The 21,353-nt window shown below is 38.8% G+C and overlaps 1 protein-coding gene across 3 annotated transcripts in view; it reads right to left on the bottom strand.

Moving 5' to 3' along the window:
- Positions 1-298: 298 nt before the first annotated feature.
- ulk4 (unc-51 like kinase 4) overlaps positions 299-21,353 on the bottom strand; it is an 88,363-nt gene continuing 67,308 nt past the window's right edge. For all 3 annotated transcript variants that reach the window (XM_056379922.1, XM_056379923.1, XM_056379921.1), the window contains exons 33-37: positions 15,722-15,888; positions 13,557-13,658; positions 11,061-11,255; positions 5,210-5,298; positions 299-816 (exon numbers count right to left, since the gene is read on the bottom strand). In XM_056379922.1, coding sequence (XP_056235897.1) covers positions 750-816; positions 5,210-5,298; positions 11,061-11,255; positions 13,557-13,658; positions 15,722-15,888 — 620 coding nt within the window. In that variant the 3' untranslated portion in view covers positions 299-749. The remainder of the gene's footprint in view (positions 817-5,209; positions 5,299-11,060; positions 11,256-13,556; positions 13,659-15,721; positions 15,889-21,353) is intronic.

Consider the following 21,353-nt stretch of genomic DNA (forward strand, 5'->3'; position numbering starts at 1 on the left):
TTTGCGGCTCTGGTCCCTGTTGTCGGAAACCAGAGGAAAAAAACATTTGTGTGTCACCATAAGACAGTTTCAATGAGTGATGGCATTCAGGAGAAGAGAAAAGGTGGCGTTGGCTGAGCAGAGTGTTGTTCATAGCTGTATTTACCATCAGTCTGCCACCAATACTGACTGGAACTGTGTACACAAACCCAGGGGCCAGCGCTGTGACGCCGGTGACAGTCTGAATTACCACTTATGCCATAATCCTGTACAGTCTGATGGACACTGGATGGATGTTTTGATTGAGTAGTCAAATTCATGTAGTGACAGAGCAATATTTATTAATGTCATTGATCCAATTTGCAAATGTGATGAGAGACGAGTGAATGCTCTGTTGCCACACGGTCATAATCAATTGTGTCAAACCTTTGAGGAGCCTGTCATCACTAAACTGGTTCAAAACTTAATTATAAAAAACAAAACTACTTCTGAATTCAAACAGTCAAGAACTACATAAACATTTAGTTTATATCCCATCCAGGTTTGAATAACAAGTCTAGGTTGACCAGAGATTTAATAAATAAATAACTAATGTCTTAAGACATTTTATGTCAAAACTCACAACATTTTCAAAAAGCAATCTTCTTTAGTTTAAGATTATTCAGAAACAGGTTACCTGAAGACAGAGTGAGACTCTAAAAATCAGATTACTAATCATAAACATCTTCTTCAAGTTCTGGAGGTAAGAAGTTACAAATGACCTTATTTGATTAGCTGATGGATCCAGAGATCTCCTGGAGGATTTCAACAGCCAGTGGAGCCACATCAACATGAGACCTGGGACAGAGAAAAACATTTCGTTATTCACCATATCACAATGATGTTATTTACCCAATGACATAAAAAACAACAATGTCATATGATGTACATACATCAACTCTGACTAATTTTCTCCAGTAAAATCACAAACCAATATTCTGAATATTGGATTCAAGGTTGTGTTATGCTGGCCAAACCACCTTCTTGTAAATTAAGAAATGGTTCAGTATTGTGCAAACTGAGATAGATATCACCTTAATTTTACCATCAGTATTTGTTGGAATATGATCTCACCATGCAAGTGTAAACTTGACTATAAAACCACACACTTTATGGGTTTTTTTTTTATAAGAGTTATAGGAGTTTTTTTTTTTATAGGAGTCACAGTTTCCATGCACACTGTGATGCAGTGTGCATGGAAACTGTGACTCCAACAGTGATTCCAATTTTGTAATCTTTGGGTGTATCAATACAACAAAGATCTCTTCTAATTATTTCGATATTACCACTTCAAAAAAGCCTTGTGGCTTACTGAGGAATGCCTGTAAATGAGTCAGATACTGGAGAGCAGGCACGATGGTGGGGAGTGGGTAGGGCTGATGCAAACTGCTTAGGGTATGTTGTTAGGGGAAACTAACTGTTGAAAATGACAATAAAATGAATCAAGGTCATTTCTGAGTGCAGCAGAAGACAGCACTGTAGCAGGTGTGTTCAGGTGGGTTATGTTGCTGAGTAGAATGAACGCTGCAGTCACTGCTGCTACACTAGTCTACAGTCTGGTCTTTTTTCAGTGGTCTTCAGTTGTCCAGGGATACTATTTATGTTGTTGCCTTGAAATTATGACTATGGCTATAGTTGTGTATCACTTGTCATATCTGTAAATATCTGTACTATAATTTTTTGTTATACTTGATCTTGTATAGGTATGATTTTTATTACTTTTACTCTGCCATGTGGCATATTTGTTATGGTTTACTACATAATACTTTGACAACAGTCAGACCCCTACGGGCTGTCTGTAATCTAACTCCTTCTGTCCTCTCCTACCTCTCCCTCCCTCCCTGCCTCCCTCTCTTATCTCCCTCCTCTCTCCCTCTTCCCCCCTTCTCTTCCTCCCAGGTGTCTTCGAGGGCATCCAGGCCAGCACAAGCTCTCCCACCCCCCTTAGTTAATTAAAACCTATATAATTAACCTAATTAACAAAGCTCCCAGAGGCCTCGGAAATCCTTGAAAGTTTGTGGATTTGGAAAACATAAATTGGATCCATAAAAGTTTTAGCACAAACTTTAGAGTTTGGTTACTCATTAAATCCCTGTACTTTCACAGTCCCAAACTGACACTGAGCAGCTGCATGGAGGACAGCGGAAAATCAAACAGTTGGTTTTAGATTACAGCACATTAGCCTCACACTCCGCTTACACCCACACTTGGGTTGTTTGCTGAGTGGAATCTGTGTGTTTTCCACATTTGAGATAAAGCAAAAGAACTAAAAGCAGACCACGAGCATGTTAACCACTCTGTCTGTTGAAAGAATTTTTGAAATTCATCATCTCAATGGATTCTCCACAGGAATACAGTAGATTAGTTAATTCACTGTGAGATTTCCCCAGTGGATTTATCTCCCCTAACAACATGGTCTAAATATTAAGCAGTCGTGAGATTTACCTTTGTGAGAAGTGAGCTATTCCCTAAACCAGTGGTATCCAACCATTTTCTGTCTTTTCTGTCTCTATCTCTTCTCATGTTTTACATTTTAGAGTCATATAAAAGTGGATAATGTGACAATAATTTTTTCATGAGTCATAGTGATCCTGCAACTGTTTCAATAGGTTTGCCCAAGTTTGCTTTTATACGTCTTCTACCACATGCAATGGAAAAATATTTTTCACACACTTTCACTTTCTTTTGTTTTACTCCCTGGAGTCCATGTACCCCTGGTTGAGAATCATTGCCCTTAACAATGGGGAGAAATATTAGAGATATTTTTAATATTACAGACCTGCTGTGCTGTTGTTAGGCAACACCAGGCAGATATTTTTTTGCAGTACAGTTTAAGGATATTAATTCTATGCATGCTAAATTGTAGCTGGATTCAAACTTTCAGAGTGTTGAGTGTTTGAGAGTAGTTTTGTAGTTTTCTGAGCGGATATTTGTGGTCTGCACTACTGATGGCTTCATATTTAACTGACCTTCACAATAAACTAAGGACCCCTCCATCACACACACATTCACACACAAACACACTCAGTCAGGCTTGAGGTTTTGAAAAAGCATTCCTCAGGTTGCCATGGTAAAGGCTGAATGACATCATTTGGGTTAGGATCTCAGCCCAGACCTCCCCTCTCCTTTACACTTTCTTCCATCTCCTCTCTGTGCCCCACCTCCTCTCATCCTCTCAATTAAAACCGCTCCCCCCCCCCCCCGCTCTCCTCTTCTCTCCCCTCATAACTCCTCTCATCTCCTGCCCTTTCTCCTAAAACCTCTGCCTCCCTCCTCCCCTCCTCCTACCACTAAACCAGTGGGAGTGTGCCAGTCTCAGCTACTTCAAAGCTAGAGCTGATCTCTGCTTTCATCTGCCAGAGAGGGAGAGGAGAGAGAGGAGACGAGGGGAGAGGAGAAGTGGGAGAGGGAAAGCACGAGAGAAAAAGAGATGGAAAAGAAAGAAAATGAGGAGAATAGAAAGAAAATGCAGGGGGGAAAGAGGAGGAGAAATGGGTATAGAGAGTGACAAAAAGGGAAGAAAAGGGGTGACCGAGGAGAAAAGAGGGGGAGAGGGAGGGGAGCGTAGGAGAGGCCTCTATAGCAGGACAATACACCTTTATTATTTATCTGACAGGATGTGTGTGTGTGATTGAGAGACAGAATTTGTATATAGAAAGGGGTGAAAGCGACTATTTGTGTGTGTGTGCGTGCGTGTGTATGCACTAAGTGTGTGTGTGAGTGTGTGTAAGAGAGACAGAGAGACAGAGAGAGAGAGAGAGAGAGAGAAGAGAGAGAGAGAGAGAGAGAGAGAGACAGGTCGCTGGTCTCATACATCAAAAGATCAAAGAGAGCATGGTCGCTACGGTGACAAACCCTTGGCTCAAAGAGGGAACACACATTCGGCCCACATACTCATAAAAGGTATCCAGATGTAGAGATACAGGTGTGTGCGTGCACAGTTTTTTTTTTTTGGTTGTTTGTTTTCTTCCTCTAACAATTTAAAATATCTTATACATGTTAATCTAAGAAAGGCAAAAGATAGACGGAACAGTTGGTGGCCTGTTTCTGGCACACCTCTAAAGAATGTGCTTCTAAATTATAATTACATTACAAAGCTCACAGCTCAGTGAAATGAAATGGACATGGGTCTGAGATGTCACTGCCTTTATTGCACCCTCCAGCTTTTAAATCTCACATACAATGTTAAAAACACAGCGACAGTTGTTTGATAATTAGGAGTAGAGAGGACATCAAAGTTATCGCATAAAATGAGAGAGTAAAATCTCTTTCCTCCAAATCTGACGAATTTGTGTTTATTTAATAAAGCATATTTCACATATTTTTTTCACATGGTTTCAATGTAGAGTAAGACTGATTAACAATGAGGTTAGTCTAAGTATGTGCAGGTGTTTTTTCCCTCCCTTTATTTTGCTTGTGTTACGAGCTACATGATTGAAAGTGAGTATTACTTGCAATTATTAAGGAGAGAGTCACAGCTGAAGCTGTGTGTACAGTTTTTCTGGCTCAGATTGTGTTGATCTTGATTTTGAGTTTCCATAATCTTAGCAGTCACCACACAAACCTTGCAATTTCAAGACTCACACCTTTTAAGAAGGAAGCTGTTACTTTTTCAGGTGTGTGGGGGAGATGCAAGTCATGTTTCCTGCCACTGATGTGAGATCTCAAGAGGCTCCCAAACAAAAATGAAGTCTTGTTTTTAATAAATGTATATATTTAATCTCTCAGTTCTTTGTGAGCCATTAAGCTGACATGGTGCAATGTCAGAAAATCACATCCTTTCAATTAACAACTAGTTTTGATATGTGTAATGCACGGACATGTTCACACATGCATAAAAATAATAAGATGAGGAAAAGAGCTGGAGGAGACATATCTAAATCCAGAATGATTTGTTATTGGCATCCTTTGAGGTACCAATACCAGATGTACAGACATGCACACACACTATAGACAGAAATGAGTGCCTTATATGGACAGACACATATTGTATACACACACAGGCCAAACACAGTTGCACACCCTTACCATCTAAAAAGTCTTGTTTTGCCACAGATTAATGATTTTGTCTGTCATCTATGCAAAACGTCTGTTATATCAAAATGAAGTGGAAGGAATATTTCCTAGTTAATATTTTTGATGACACATAGAAACATAGACATATACACACTTAAACAGTAGAAACACACACCTGTTGGGCGTAGCTATATCCTGCAGTAGACTTGCTAGCTCCACCCCTTCAGGACATTCTAACCAATCAGATCTTTCTGTAGTCTGCACCTAAAGAAAGAGGGAGAGGGAGAGGAAGAGCAAAGTGAGATAGTGAAGGAGAAAGAAGATATGGTCTGAAGTTAAATGGTAGCAGTCCGTACTCAACAAAGGCTGTGATCACACAGGTCTGATGAAGTTAACATGCTGAGCAGGGTGATCATGACTTGTATGAGAACATCACTACACACCACAAGTGTGAAAATTCACACAGTCAAAGCTAAAGAAAAGTGAACTCTGACCTGAATGTCTGCAAAGGTCAACTGAAATTCACTCCAACGCAGGAGACACACAGAATACTTGTTTTTTTTTTTACTTTTTGTTTAAAACAGGTTGTTTATCCAGTTTAGTGATACTGGCTAAAGAAGCAAAAGGTCAATTTTGCTTATGAATCCCCAACAAGCTAGCATTAGTCATCCTGTTACAATTGAGAAAACCCTGCCCCTCAGTAATACAGAAAGGTGCAGCATAACTTTGTATGGTGTCATGTTCCCAAGCCTTATATACAACTGATATAACTGTCTATCAGTGATGTTTGTCATTGTCATCTCTGAAGAATTTTTAGTCTTCTTAGTCTTTTAACAGCGCTACTCAGTCACATTGTGGACCACCACATTATAAGAACCACCGGTCCGTGTTATCATCACAGAGTCATTGTGCATGTTACCACGACCAACTGCAGAGTAACATCACTCATTTGTCAATGCAATTTCAAAGTAAATTGATCAAAGAGCTAATGTGCCAAGAATCCAATTGAATGCACAAACACACACACATGTATCTACCCTGTGTGTGATACAATGTGATCTCGTTTTTTCTTTTTCATCAAAATGTCCTTTTGACCCTTAGGCTCTTTATCAATTTTTAACAACCTAGTCCAACCTTGATGATCAACCTTGTTGATCCATGAATGTATTCCATGATTTTGCTGCTGGTACTTGTTCGATCTGGAAGACACTCTCAGCTAAAGAGTACTCTGCTCTCTTCCTTTCTACATCATTTATTTCTTCTCTTTGTCATCCCTCTGAATTTATTCCTGTCTTGACATGTCTCTCCACACCATGATGTCTAGGCTACACACCCACCCTGAACACCTGGTCCTCAGACTGCTCTGTGTGTGAGTGTGTGTGTGTGTGTGTGTGTGTGTGTGTGTGTGTGTGTGTGTGTGTGTGTGTGTGTGTGAGAGTGTGATGGTCCTCACTTTAAAAAGGAGCAATAACAAAGTTTACACTGAAGGCTGAGTTTAAGTCTGAGTTAAGGTTTGATGTCACAGTGACAGTTTAACTTGTGGAAGAAATTAATACCTAGAAAAATAAAATCTGTATGTTTCTGTAAACATTGTTCAAAGTGTCTGTGTGTGTGTGTGTGTGTGTGTGTGTGTGTGTGTGTGTGTGTGTGTGTGTGTGTGTGTGTGTGAGAGTGTGATGGTCCTCACTTTAAAAAGGAGCAATAACAAAGTTTACACTGAAGGCTGAGTTTAAGTCTGAGTTAAGGTTTGATGTCACAGTGACAGTTTAACTTGTGGAAGAAATTAATACCTAGAAAAATAAAATCTGTATGTTTCTGTAAACATTGTTCAAAGTGTGTGTGTGTGTGTGTGCGTGCGTGTGTGTGTGTGTGTATGTGTGTGTGTGTGTGTGTTAGTGAATATTTATGTGAGCATGTGCATGCATGCATGTGTGTCTGAGTGGATGTGTGTCCATGTGTTTGGTGAAGTGTTCTCTCTGATCTCCGGTGACATCATCACCTCTGTCGCTGTGGCGACACAGCATGGTTGTTGCTAGGCAACGGGGTTAGGAGGAGACAAAGATGCTCCCCTCACTTGCTTACTTTTCTCGCAAGCACGCACGCACACAAACATAAGCGTCTCTGTCAGGGTGAGGGAACATTCATGTGTGCCTGCCAACCAACCACTAAACACACACACACACACAACCCATCTCTGCTCTACACCTCTTCTTCGTCCTCTCCTTCTACCATCTCTTTCCCCATCTGTAGCTGACCAACACCCTGACTCTATAATACTGGACTCAAATTCAGATGAGACAGACAGACAGTACAGGACAGAAAGACAGTCAGACAAGCTGCCTCTCAGAAAGACAGCACAGGGCTGTCATAATAGATATTAAGTTCAAACAAGTTACAATGTACCTGACAGCAGAGAGAGAGAGAGAGTAGTACATTTGCCAGAATAACACACAGTATCATGTATGAATAGGACTGTGTGTGTGTGTGTGTGTGTGTGTGTGTGTGTGTGTATGTGTGTGCGTGTGTGTGCGTGTGTGTGTGTGTTTGAGAGAGAGAGAGAGAGAGAGAGAAAGAATGAATGAAGAGAGGGAGATTATGAAGGAATGATCATATGTTTTATAGATCATACTAAGAAAGAAGTGATTGCTACTCACTGCTGTTGTAAAGGTGGAGTTCTTGTATTTATCAGCATTGGAGATTGGAGTACAATCTGAAGTCAATTTCATGTCCTGTGCAGTTTGTCTCAGTGTCCATGAATATATTTTTATGATCTTATATGACTTGATAAATAGTCCTGACACCATACAGTCAAGTTTGATTACAGTGCGTCACACCATGGACATTATGACTCACAATTTTCCTTATTTCTTCACCTCATTTGTCTCAAACTTGAAGGATAAGACCACCCTGCCTGATACTTTTTCATTCCGTCTTGTTAAACTTTTGGTGCAGATGTCACTGGTCAACATTTCTAAACTTTTCTTGCTGTAATACTTAGTCAGGTGTAGTGAAAATGCCTTGAGGAAACTGGAAACATGTTGAATTGTGCTGTGTTTCTTTAGTTCAATTCATGCCACCTATAGAGACTTGGCATAAAAATAAATAGTAAAGGGAGTTTGATTGTGCACTTGGTCAGGCAGGAAGCTCTACAAATTAGGGACTGATGGATCAATAAATAAATGTACATGTTTCTGGCTCAAACATGGCAAAGGTCCCAATAACTGAACATAATAGGCTTAGACATTTTTGAGACTGCCTATGGAGATGAGAGAGGTGAATAAAAGAGTGAGATTAACAAGCAGTGAAAAGAAAACACAGGACGACATCAATAACAGCATCCTGCCTTCCCTCACAGATCCAGCTTTGCCACATAGAGTGAACACAATTTATACAAAAATACGAGAATAATAAACATTACTTCTAGTTAACATGTATGAAATGGACTTGAGGAAGACATGAATTGTGCAGACAGATTAAGGGACACACTAAATTCAGTGTTCCTAGAGGCAGACTATAAAGTTTAAAAACATTTTACACAGACAAATCAAACTGCTTTAAAAGAAATAATAAATGCCTCTTTCTCTAACAACGTCTTCTGAATCCTTTTTCATTAAATTAGCATTCCCCTTTAAGTCCTACCAAGTTGTGATTGAAAAATAGACAAAAATTTCACTAATTCACTCTTGATTCATTCTCCCTCTCTCCTCCCTGGCAGTTTCCAAGCTATGAGCGGGATCTTTGATTGAGATTAACAGAGCCCTGAAATCAATGAAAGATAATTAAAAAGCCTTTGTTGAAGGGCAGGCACTTGTCTGTGTGTAGGTGTGTGTTTGAGAGAGAATATGTGAGTCACTGTGTTTCTCTGATGGTATAGATGTGGAAAACTGTGTTGTGAGGATAAAGAATGTCTGTTGAACTCTTTTAAAGCCACACATTGCTCTCTGCCAACTGACTGGATGATAATGAGATTCAAGAAAACCCAATTTAGAAAATGGTTATGAGATATTTTTTTTTTTTTAAGTTTAGCTACTGAATTACAATAGAAAGAAGTGCAAGGCGGGAGTATTGTAACAGTACTCTGAGGGAGAGTAAAACTATAACAGTTAACTCTTTTAAAATAACTAATGTGTAATGACTACATGCGTGGAAAGGTAGATGGATATTTTTCTGAGAGCAAATAAATTAGTTCCTAGCACTGTGCTGCTTAGTGACTCATCCACTAGCTACGAGGAAATGGCTGAAACATACACACAGTTTTATGTGTGTGTTGCTCTGGGTGGTGAGCAGGATAGAGAATACACACCTCGATGTTACTGTAGCTGTTCGCACAGTGGTAATGAGGGAGTCTGCACGAGGACAAATTTGTTACAACAGACAGACAGAGAAAGAGGTAAGTCTGTGAGCTTGTGTGTGACAGAGAGTGGGTGGTTCAGGTGGCTGGATCTAATTAGTGACAGGAATCAAAAATACACACACGCACTCCTGCTCACACACGCAAACTCTCTCTCTCTCCCACATACACTCACAACTACAAATATTAGGAAGCTTCCAGGCAAAGCCTTCAGTCAGATCATATGATCTCAGGCTGACAGCTCACCTTCTGTCCCACGTACAGAAGCTATTTCATGACCCTGCGGCCAAGCCCAAACATTAGGAGTACATTTTACATAATTCATGAGGGTCTACAGCAGAATCAGGCAATTTTTTAAAACTTGGTCATGTTGACTTTTGAGAAGTATTTTCACTGTCCACTCCAAGCCTGCCGTTCTGCAAAGCTCTGGATTACTTGTGTACGGGCTACATTTTTAAACATCCAACAGAATCTGTGACATGACTAGTTAAGTATGGTTAAGTTTACATGTTTAAGGTCACAGAAATGCTGCCATCATGGTTTAAAAAATCAATCAATAGTTGGCCTGAGATAGGATGCAAACTTTGGTGTCAAAGTAAAATACTTACTTGTCAGGTTGGTACAGAAACAGCATACTGCTTTCTGCATTGCCACTGAGTGTTAGCGCTGGGTGTGAATCTTGTACTGTATTTTCCTATATGAATTTATTTCCTTGAAAAGCTAAGCTACAGAAAATATACTCCAAACTTGTAGTTTGAGTGACTTCCCAATGGGCTACATGTGTGGCAGCTCGATATTTTACTGGCAGTTAAGTTAACTTCTTCGTTGGCTTTTTAATTTAAGAACTGAATTGTTTCAGCCTAATTTTAGTCTGCTTTGTGTCTATCAGCACAAGAATTTGCCTCCTTGTTAAAACCTGCCTAATTCTAGTGAAAACTGGCTTCAGCTGCATCAGTCTCCCCATGTGACCAGAGTGAGATAATGTTATTTATTATGTTTGGGAAATAGAAGCTTCACTAAATCTCCACCTGCTTTACTGCAGTATACTCTACAAGTCAGCCGTCTTTGGCCTGTATTACAAATCATTTTGACTATCAGACAAAATTGGACAGACACTCGAACAGAGAGTGACAGGCAGATACAAACCAACACTTTTTCTCCCCCTCTGTCTTGCTCCCTCTGTCAGTCAAGTTTTGGTAAAACTACACTCAATTTTCAGAACAGCAGCACAGCACAGCTGACTCTGACTCTGTGTGTGTGTGTGTGTGTCTGTGTGTGTGTGTGTGTGTGTGTGTGTGTGTGTGTGTGTGTGTGTGTGTGTGTGTGTGTGTGTGTGTCTGTCTGTCTGTCTGTCTGTCTGTCTGTCTGGCTGTCTGTACTGAGTATGTTTTTATTATTCCAATATTTTTATTCTGCAGTGGTGGCAGTTAATATTTCAACCCCCAAAATACAAACAAACACAGGGCCAAGGTTCCTCAGTCATACTGAGCTATTCAAACATGTTTCAGTGCCGCGTTATAACCAGTAGTGGCACTTGAAGAATGGATACACATGGAACACAAATTGATATCTGATAAAATTTCATACAAGTAATGTTGACATGTATGTGAAACTTTGCTTAGATGTTGGTCTGTTTCTGACTGTGTGTGTCTGCCCACGTAGGCACTGTACTCACCAGTCGTTTGATGATCCTAAGGGTGGTGCGCTGTATTCGGGGGGTCTCGGCATGCCGGTATGTACGCAGCACATGTGAGAAAATTTGCAAGCAAGAGGGTGACAGACAGTCATGGCCCTCTCCGCCATACAGCTGGACCAATAGGGACAGACACTGAATAGACTCCTCCCACACCTCCTGGTTTTCAGTGGACAGCTACAAAGAAAGAAAATCAGTTAACAAATCAAAAGATAAAATTACTCCTGTTTCTATTTATATTACTGTGATTTGGTCCATGGGCTGAAATAAAGTGATTTAATTCTCCTTCCTCAAGGTTTACTTACTGTGCATACCATAAATACAATATTTGAAATAGAAATTTGAAATGACAAATAATTAAGCCACATTTTCACACACACACAAGTTCTATTAAAGCACACGCAAGAGCATTTTAGTTAAATCAATGATTTAAGCCACTACATGCACAATTTATGATTTATAATCAATAGACAATTTCACACAAACACTAGCAGAGGTTGTTTACTGCACTGTATTTGTATATATTTATTAATTTGGAGGCAATATCAAGTAAATATCAAAACATGTTACAGGCAAGCATCCAGGATCAATGTTCCCTTTACACCAAGTGCATCAGAACAAGATTACGGTCCATAACTGACCCACTGTCAGAAAATTTACTGCACTGAGGAAATCATAATACTTTACCATGCGTCAATAATTGGCCCACTGCTCTTCAGAACTGCATGCTTTCAACAAAAGCAAGTTTTGCAGCTTTAATGATATTAGATGCAGGGATCATATTGACACTCCTGCTCTCTCTATCCTACTAATACCCCATGGAGCAAAGGGGTTGTGCGGAGGCCGGGGGTGTGTCAGCTGCCCCCTTAACCTTCTCATCCACAACCAGGGACATGGACACACACACACACACACACACACACACACACACACACACACACAGACACACACAGACACTCAATGTGTCAAGTATACGTAAAAACCTCTATTGTTTCCCTTGAGATGCCCTCTTCTCCTCCTCCCAGCCCACCCTCTCCTTTACATCCTCAACTTCCCAGGATGCCTCACAGCTCCTACTCTCTTTTGAATGGATTCTCTCCATCTTTGCATGTCATTTGTTTGTCTCTTCCACTCTTTACCTTGTCTTATCCAACTCTTATTATATTAATTTATTCACCTACGCCACTGTTTTGTTTAGAAAAGTTTATAAATCATGTTTAAGTAAGGAAAGTTGCAGAGGGCAAGAAACAAAGACCAGTGTTCATTAATTAAGTGAATTAGATTTTAACTCTTACATTGTAGTACTTCAATCATAATTGTAAGATTCTGAGTGCAGATAGAGGAAGCTATTTTGCATCAAATTGTTGTTTAATGTCCAATTTTAAGTGATTATTTAATCCTCAGTAATGTGTATACTGCCAGAAGGTGTGGATGTTTGAATAGCTACTGCGATAACATCTTCCCCTTTTCTCTTAGCAGAAAGGCCAAGATTGTACCTACTCTTATCTTCTAGCTTTTCAGATTGCATCAGGTTCTGTGTTGTCCACAACATCTACAGGTTGTAACAGTACTTGCACATATAACCCTGCACATTTCTGGTACTGTAGAATAATTACTTTAGTACACTAAGATAATCATCTGTATTGAATAGAAAGGTCATGTGCAAGGCACATACTGTATTTATGTAACATTCTTACACTATAATCACATGTGAAATTATCAATACATTTGGAAAAAACTATATAACTTGAACAAAATTAGTTGAAGGAATTAGTGGACACAGAGTCTGTGCATGAAAGTGCATATAAAGCATTTTATTTGTCTCTTGAAAAATAATATCTTCACAGAGATATACACACTTTTTCAGAAGAAAGCTAATTAAGGAAGAACTTTTAACTAAGTAGTTTTGGTGTTTACAGTGCAATCAGACATGGGAGTAAGTTTGAGAGAGGACATATTTAATTAAATATTTAATAGTGGCAGATGGTTTTACTGCTCTTAATAGATTAATCTGGTTTAACTTTCACTGTTTTACCTTTAGATGGAAAGGTTATTTTAGATGTCCTGGATCCAAGCAACAAAACAGAACTAAAATGGAGATCAAACTGGTGTGTTATGAGCATTTCAAACTTATCTGTGGAACCAACTGTGAAATGATAAGGCTTATAAACTCACTAAAGTTATGCACACTTATAGATCTATGGTGGAAGTGACTTTGGTGGACATTAGCAATTGGTGAAAAGTTACATACAGTGTCACTTTCAATCAGTTTACTTAAACAAGGAGATCTTTATCTTGCATGAGTACTTTTTTTACATGAGTTTTACTCATGTGTAGAAATCATAACCAGAGACTTATTCCTACAACAACTTGGGAAAACACGTAACTAGACAAATAGGCATGTTTTCTCTTTCTGTATCTCTCTCTCTCTCTTTCTCTCACACTCACACACACACAGGCTCTGAGTGTTGGTCTCACCATGTGAATGAGGTGTGTGCTGAGTTGGCTCAGGGGTCTGTTGGCTAGGAGCAGCTTCTCTGCTGCCTCCATCTCTACTGCTGGACAAGATAGCCTCTGGCTCTATACAAACACACACACACACGCACACAGAGACGCGCACACACACACACACACACACACACACACACACACACACACACACACACACACGTTAAATCATTTATAGAGATTTGACAGTCAATAATGATGGATCCAGAGACCTGCCAAGACACATTCTGACAGACTGAGACAGACACAGAAAGACACACTGATAGACTAAGGCAGGAAGTAGCTTTCCTGCATATGCTGTTATTTTAACCCCTCTTTAGCACAGGATGTGTTCAGTTTATTTATTTAATGTATTTATGTAATTTGTCACATCAAGTTATTTTTGCATTTCATTAAGACTTCAGTCCTCTCACGTCATCCTTTTTTTCCTTACACCACCCTCCCACTCCCCCTTTAGCACCTCTGTCCCTCACTTTGCCTTATTTTAGTTCAGTTCATGCCTACAGTGGAACTTCAGGCCAATTAGCAGTGGAATAATGTGATTAATATTGGCACACATTTTCTCTCTCCCCCAAAGTCACTTGTCCTCTGTTATGCTCTCTCTCTCTTTCTCTTTTTTCTGAAGTATATATAATCTCTGACTCTCTCTCTTGACCAACAGAGTAATAGTTTGGGGAAAGCGGTCTAGTCACGTCCTCTCTCCTTATCAGACCTTATTACCCAAATGAATTTGGTTTGGGAAGAAGTTTTCTTTTTAATGAGCTTTGCATTTCTCACAGAATTGATTTCCGCTGCACAGTCTGCTTGCTCCCTTTTCCATCTCTGTCTCTCCTTCTATCTCTCCATCCTCCCCTCTCCCTCTTCTGTCCGTCTCCATCCAGTCTTTTACCCTGCCTCCCCTTTAGTCCCCCACCCTCATCTAAGCATTAATATGTATGCGTTGGGCTGGGGTGCACACTATGGGGAGATGGGGGCTGGTGTGTGTATGTGAGCATATGTGAGTGTGTGTGCATCTGTGTGTGGGGAGGCAAACTGAGGACAAAGCCAGTGGTGATAATGAGGCCGCAGGGACATAGCCAGACAGGCCCCTCTGCGTACGCCGTGCGTGTGAGTGTGTGTGTGTTTGTCCCAGTGACTTGGGACCTCATCCGCTTTCTCCTGAGTCCACAACTTCAATATTGCAGTTGCTCAAACCTGCTAGCTTCCACTGCACACATCAATGGACACACACACACACACACACACACACACACACACACACACACACACCACACACACACACACACACACACACACACACACACACACACACACACACACACACCACACACACACACACACACACACGCATACACACATACACACATGCCTTCAGGGACATGATACAAGGACAACATTTTTAGGGAGCTGACTTTGTGATTCTGTTGGTGATTCTGTGCTCAACAGAAAGAAATTGATACACCAGAATAAGGACCAATGTAACATGATACAGCAAAAAACTGACATACAGGTACCAATCATTTAAAAAATATAAAATAAAAGAGAAGCTGTTGTGGCTCCTTTAGAATTTCTTTGCAAGTAATGTTGCCAAATTGTAATTATAAGTTTGTAAGGATATTAGTTAGTAACATGAAAGCATAAATCACCAAATATTGATGTCTTCTCCACAGATAAATTTGTAGATATGAATAATGCAGAGAGCTGAGACCACATCCACATTAACTTCTAATTAATTAACATTACACTTTCTGGCCATTATGTGCCTTATCAGTGGATGAAAGGCTAGACAAGAATGCGGTAGAAAGAGGTATTTGCATTTAGTCTGTGTTTTTTTTTTTTTTTTTTATGGAAGCATTTTACTGATGCTAATGGACACATGAATTTCCCCAAGGGGATAAATAAAGTATCTATCTATCTATCTATGAAATTATTTTGTGCAAGTGACTGACCATAATCATATAATCAATAATAATTTACACTACATAGCTAATAAAGTACTGAAAGATGAAACTAGAGGTTAGTTTTTCAGTAGATTTTCAGATCTGTTGCATGCCTCGCTGAAGGCAGCTTAGTGACCACTGTTGAAGACAGGGTAGTGAATTTATCGTTCTCATTAACTGTGTGAATGTCGATACCTTAAGTGCAGAGCGGGCGACAGCTGATGTTTGTTTCAGTGTGTTGTGAAGCAGCTCCAGAAGAGCTTGTAAGACAAGATGGCCGGTCTTCCTCATGGCATGCCCCTCTCCATCCAGATGGACTGTTGCAGCTTCTGAGAGGGTTTTCACAACCACCTCTATTAGGCCTGCGCAGCAAAAAAAAAAGAGGTAATCATGAGAAAGCAGTGGCTGAACTACATGTCTGGTGAAATCAAATTCTTCATTCTACATGGCCAAATACATTAAAGACTGCACAGGAAATATCGTAACAGACCAACATGTCACATTATTAATATAAGCAACCTATTAGCAAACAACAAGAACTTGAGCTGCCTGATCATCATGTCATATCAACAATAGTTCTGCTCTCATTATTAATTCATATGAGCTACCATCATATATTGTCACCAACCAAACCAACAAACACCTATGTTGGAAGCAACTCTGTCTGCTACATGTATGTCTGAGGTGTAAACAATAACCTGAGCCTGTGTAAATGTCTGTAACTGCAGGCTCTGGTTTGACTCCTCAGTGGATCGATAGCTCCTGTGCAAGATGAGAGACACTCTTTCTCAGAAAAAAAAAATAGCTGAATGTGACATTTAACTTTTTCAACAGCTGTGCAAGGTTGAAACCTTCTATGAAAAAAGTATTGACACACCTAAGTCCAAATCCACACAACAGTAACACAAGAAGCAACAACGAAGCACAACTCAATTTATATGCACATCTATAAAAATAAATTCTGTTCTTCTTTTTCCCTTCCTTTTCAGCTCACTCTATCCCTCCTTAGAAACTGACCAATGTAGAACATGTTTTAAAGATACTAACCCTTGCTATGCCATGAATAAATACCACTTACTAAAGTGCAAACCCATGTTCCTTGGCTCATTAATTTTAACATGACATGGAAGATACTGCACATTTTGCAGCTCTATGTGTGTAGTTAGCTATTGTGGGCATCTGTCCCTGAAGTGTTCTCACCACACATCTGTGTAAGTGAAGACCGGATAGATTCTGGCCTGACTAGGTTGACATGACACATGCATTCCAAAAAATGTAGACTGTGCCAACATTTAGGCAAGCTGAGTCCAAAGTTGTATTTTATTTCCATTCCCACGACCAAAAAAGTAACAGTTAAATAACAAATGAACCAAATCACTGTCTTCACTGGGGAAAGTACTGCCAGGTTATTTTCTATTCCAATAGATCTTTATTTAGAAAGTAGATGTTGTGTGCGTTTATTTTTGTGAGTGAAAGTGCAACACTGCAGACACTAGAAAGCTATTAAGCTAGACTTCTGTCAGTGAGATGTACTGTTACTTTGTCAAGCTGCCTCATAAATTAAATAAACAGACTGCCCCACTTTGGACTGTTCAGTCAAACAAAGACCTTCTTCTGTTAATGTGATCTGACAATGCAGTCCTGTTTAGAAGTAAACTGTTCCACAGATAGTTGCTCATGTATATGTTAATAACATTATTCTTTTAATATCTGTTGAGAATAGCTGTCATCCCTATACATAACAACAAATCACGAATAAAAAATAAATCACAAATATCAAATCAAGAATAAAAAACAAAAACAGGACATTCTACAAATAAACTATTTAGGCTTTCCTGACATTTGAGCCATTTATTGACAAGGCATTATAGCTGCATAATTAATCAAAACTAAAATTACTTATTGATCATGATCATGTTAAATTTTTTATGCTCATATTGGGAATATACATAGTGTGTGCTTGTAACTGGTTATCATATTAGGATATAGTCTTCTATTTTCTAACTGGCAGAGTCAATGCTGCATAACCTGCTACAGTCATAACAGCACAAAACAATCATTAGTTAATTAGTTCCCAGTGTACCTATAATCTTGTGTTGCACCTCTTCAGCTGCCAGAACATTATGGTCAGTTACTGCATGTTTTATCACTTGATTCTTCATCTTACCTGTATATTGACCCTTTGGCCCGTTTTTTGGATTTGGGATTCTTGCTGGACTGAGATTTGGATTTGTTTGCCTATTTTGGACTGCCTTGCTGCCTTTTGACCCTGGAGTAATTCATCAACTTGTAAGCCTTTGCTTTGTAAATAAAGTGAACTGCATTTGTCTTAGCATTTGGTAAGTTTTCCCTTTGTCTTTGCATTAGTTCTGACTTTTCCACAATACACACATTCTGCCATGACTCTATTGACATGACACATGCATTTCAATAAAAAATTAAAGCATAGTAGAATCCTTAAAAATATTCACAATGAATCCACAAAGGTCACACTACGTATAGATTTCAAAAGGACGACACCGAGTGAAAGGTTCTATAGAAGGCTAAGGAGTTGTGAAAAGCTGGAAAATGGAAAGGGAATTTGACGCCTAACCAACTTAATTTCCAAATGTATCCTGTGTTTTTAATTTTTTAGTTATATACTGGCAGCACTCTGTGGCCCATTAAACAACTTGTCGACCTTAAAAATGGGTTGATTTTCTCATGTCGTCAATATATTTAGATTAGACCGGTTGTTCCCTTCAAAGAAAAAAAAAAAAAAAAAAATCACTTAACATATTTTTCATGGAATAAAATTCCTACAACCAAGAACTGTGCATGTTCTTACTCATTTGACTGGATTTCACCAGTAACTTCAAACAAAATGCAGTTACATGTTGAAGCTCATTGGTATGAATAAATCAGTTAAAATCAGAAGAGACATTTATATCCACCTCAGCACTACAAAAAGAATATGACTATGGCAACAATGTCGGCAAAGCAGAGTCTATACTGAACTGCAGATTGATGGATAGTTTTTACTATCATCTGTAACTCCTAGTCTGCTCACAGGCTGTATGAAAGCCTTTCCTCTGAGTTGCAAAAGTCATCTGAAAGTGACAGAGTGTAGGTTTTCGAACCGCAGTCTCCAATTAAAAAAATTGTGCATTTCCAAAGCACAGCACATTCATGCATTCTTGACCCACTGAGGGTACCCTTAATGAGATCATGCTCAACAAGCACCAAGCTGATACAGAATAGTCACACAAGCTTTAAAGAACAAATTGAACTGGTTGCTTTTAAATCCATAGTCTGTACAGCTTCCCTAGTTAAACTGTGCAAATCATCAGGGGTGTGGAAGACACTGACGTCCTGGCGATGCATTGAGCACAAACAGTTCACATGAAAAATAATCTAAAGAGTAATGTGAGCAGCAAACATTGTGACCCTTTTAGCGCTGTGTCTTTGCAAACATAACACAACTGTGGCTCTGGTCAGGACGACTGGATGACTACATGGTTACAATAGGGACCCACATTTATTACCATTCTAGATTTATTAGATTTATTTATTAACAACCACTGTTATTTTTTTCAGAAGAAATATCATAAGAGTACGCACACTACACAGGCTCTTACTGTAGATATCTTTTGCAGGTACATATAAAATGTTTATGGTGTCATGGCAGAGCACCCAGTTTGAGATCTGTGCATGTGTGTGAATGTATGTTTGTACTTAAAGTAATGATGCTGCTTTCACTGACAGGTATGGGTGCATATGCATCTCTAGATTTTCTGTGTGTATTTGCACGGTGAGGACAACAGCTTAATTAAGTAAATATTAGCAAGTCAATTTTAAACATGTCACATTTGTACAGATGATACTTGCTTATTTCAAGGCTAGGGGAATAATCTATGAGTGAAAACCATTGTGGTCTGTCCTATTTTGGAGTTTGGACTTTAACGAGGTTAAAAATAGACATTCCACAATGCTTTGCAATATTATCTATTTATACACCACTGTAAAATGAGTTCTACAGGGAATCAACAGGATGAATGGCTCAGATCATTACTGTCAAAGCTAAGTAGGAAAGTTTTCTGGGGAGAGAAAAACCGCCACTAAACTGATTACATGTAATTAATGGATAATGTTTCAGCTGATTTAAATAAAGTTCAATTAAAGTATGTAGATGGTTTTAATAATGTGATTTTCCCCATTAATGAATGTTAACATACTGTACAGTGGCTTCAGAAAGTTTTCACAGCCCTCCATTTTTTTTGAATACTTGATTGTGTGTTATTGTGTTGTACATTTAATTGCATAAAATTGCCATTTACCCATCAATCTACACTCATTAACCCATAATGACAAAGTTAAAAATTGAAAACTGAAAACTCTCATTTACAAAAGTATCCAGGCTTAATTCAGTACTTTGTAGAAGCCCCTTTGGCTGCAATTACAGCTTTGAGTATTCTTGGGTAAAGATCTGCACACCTGGATTTGGACAGTTTATCCCATTCTTCCTGGCAGATTCTCTCAAACTCCCTCTGATTGGATGGGAAGCATCTGTGAACTGTCATTTTCAGGTCTCCCCACAGATGTTCTATGGGGTTTAAGCCTGGGCTTTGGTTGGGACACTCAAGGACAGTCCAGCATTGTCATGGCCAAACCTATTCTATTTCAAAATGATTGAGACCTCCGTCCTCCTGGAACACTCAAAATTTAGCACCCTGGCCCTGATCCATGCCTCACCACAATTTTATCGCAGCGGTCTACAGAGAGTTCCTTGGACTTCATGGTTTGGTTTTTGTCCTGATACTAAATGTGAACTGTGGGACCTTATGCACACAGGCCTCTGCCTTTGTAAACTATGTCCAATCAATTCAGTTTGCCACAGGTGGACTTTAGTCAAATTCTAGAAACATCTCAAAGATAATTAAAGCAAAGAGGATGCACCTGACCACAGAAAATGGTCTAAATACCTGACATTGTAAACAGGATTTCACTTTGTCATTATGAATTAGAGTTTAGATTGATCACAATTTTATCTGTTTAAAATTAAAAAAGAAAACAACACAATAAAGCACACAAAATGAATGAATCTGATTATTTTCTGAAGCCACTGTACAGTATGTTAACATTAATTAAAGGAGAATATTCACCTTATAGAAACCATTCACATACTTCAATTGAACTTTATTTAAATAAAGTGAAATATTATCCATTAATTACATGTAATCAGTTTTGTCAAATTGTGCATGCTTGATGTACTCACTGAATAGTTTTATTCTCCATGTTGATGTGATCCTACAGGCCTAGGCCTTTCCCTGATGAGTCCTAGGCCTTATACAGGCTTTAACTGATTTTGTGTTAACTCTTTTATTAATTTCAATAATTAATAGAGAACATAAGCAGCCACTACTATTCAACTTCGTATTAAGCATTCATGCATTGGTCAAGTAAAATACCTGACTGAATCCACAAGAGCTACTATTCTACTTAAAAAAGATATACCAAAAATAGACTTCATACATTTTTTCATATAAGTTTAGGCAACTAAAACTATCAGCACATTGTCACATATTATCATAATGTAAATATTGATATGTTAAAAATTCTTATTCACGTTGCGATGTTGTTCTTTGTATGTAACTAAATATTAGGTTATAAATCTAGTCTAATGAATCTAAGAACAACATAAACTTGAGACACACTATAATATATCTCATGTCAAAAGTGTCTTATTGAGTGTCATTATGTAAAACTGTCAATTCAGTAACCTCTTGGGTGCTTTCTAATATAAAAACATTAATATGGAAGATCTTAGTGGTATAAATTATGCCAGGGG

Source organism: Seriola aureovittata, chromosome 7 (genome assembly GCF_021018895.1).
Source record: "Seriola aureovittata isolate HTS-2021-v1 ecotype China chromosome 7, ASM2101889v1, whole genome shotgun sequence".
NCBI classification, from domain to species: Eukaryota; Metazoa; Chordata; class Actinopteri; order Carangiformes; family Carangidae; genus Seriola; species Seriola aureovittata.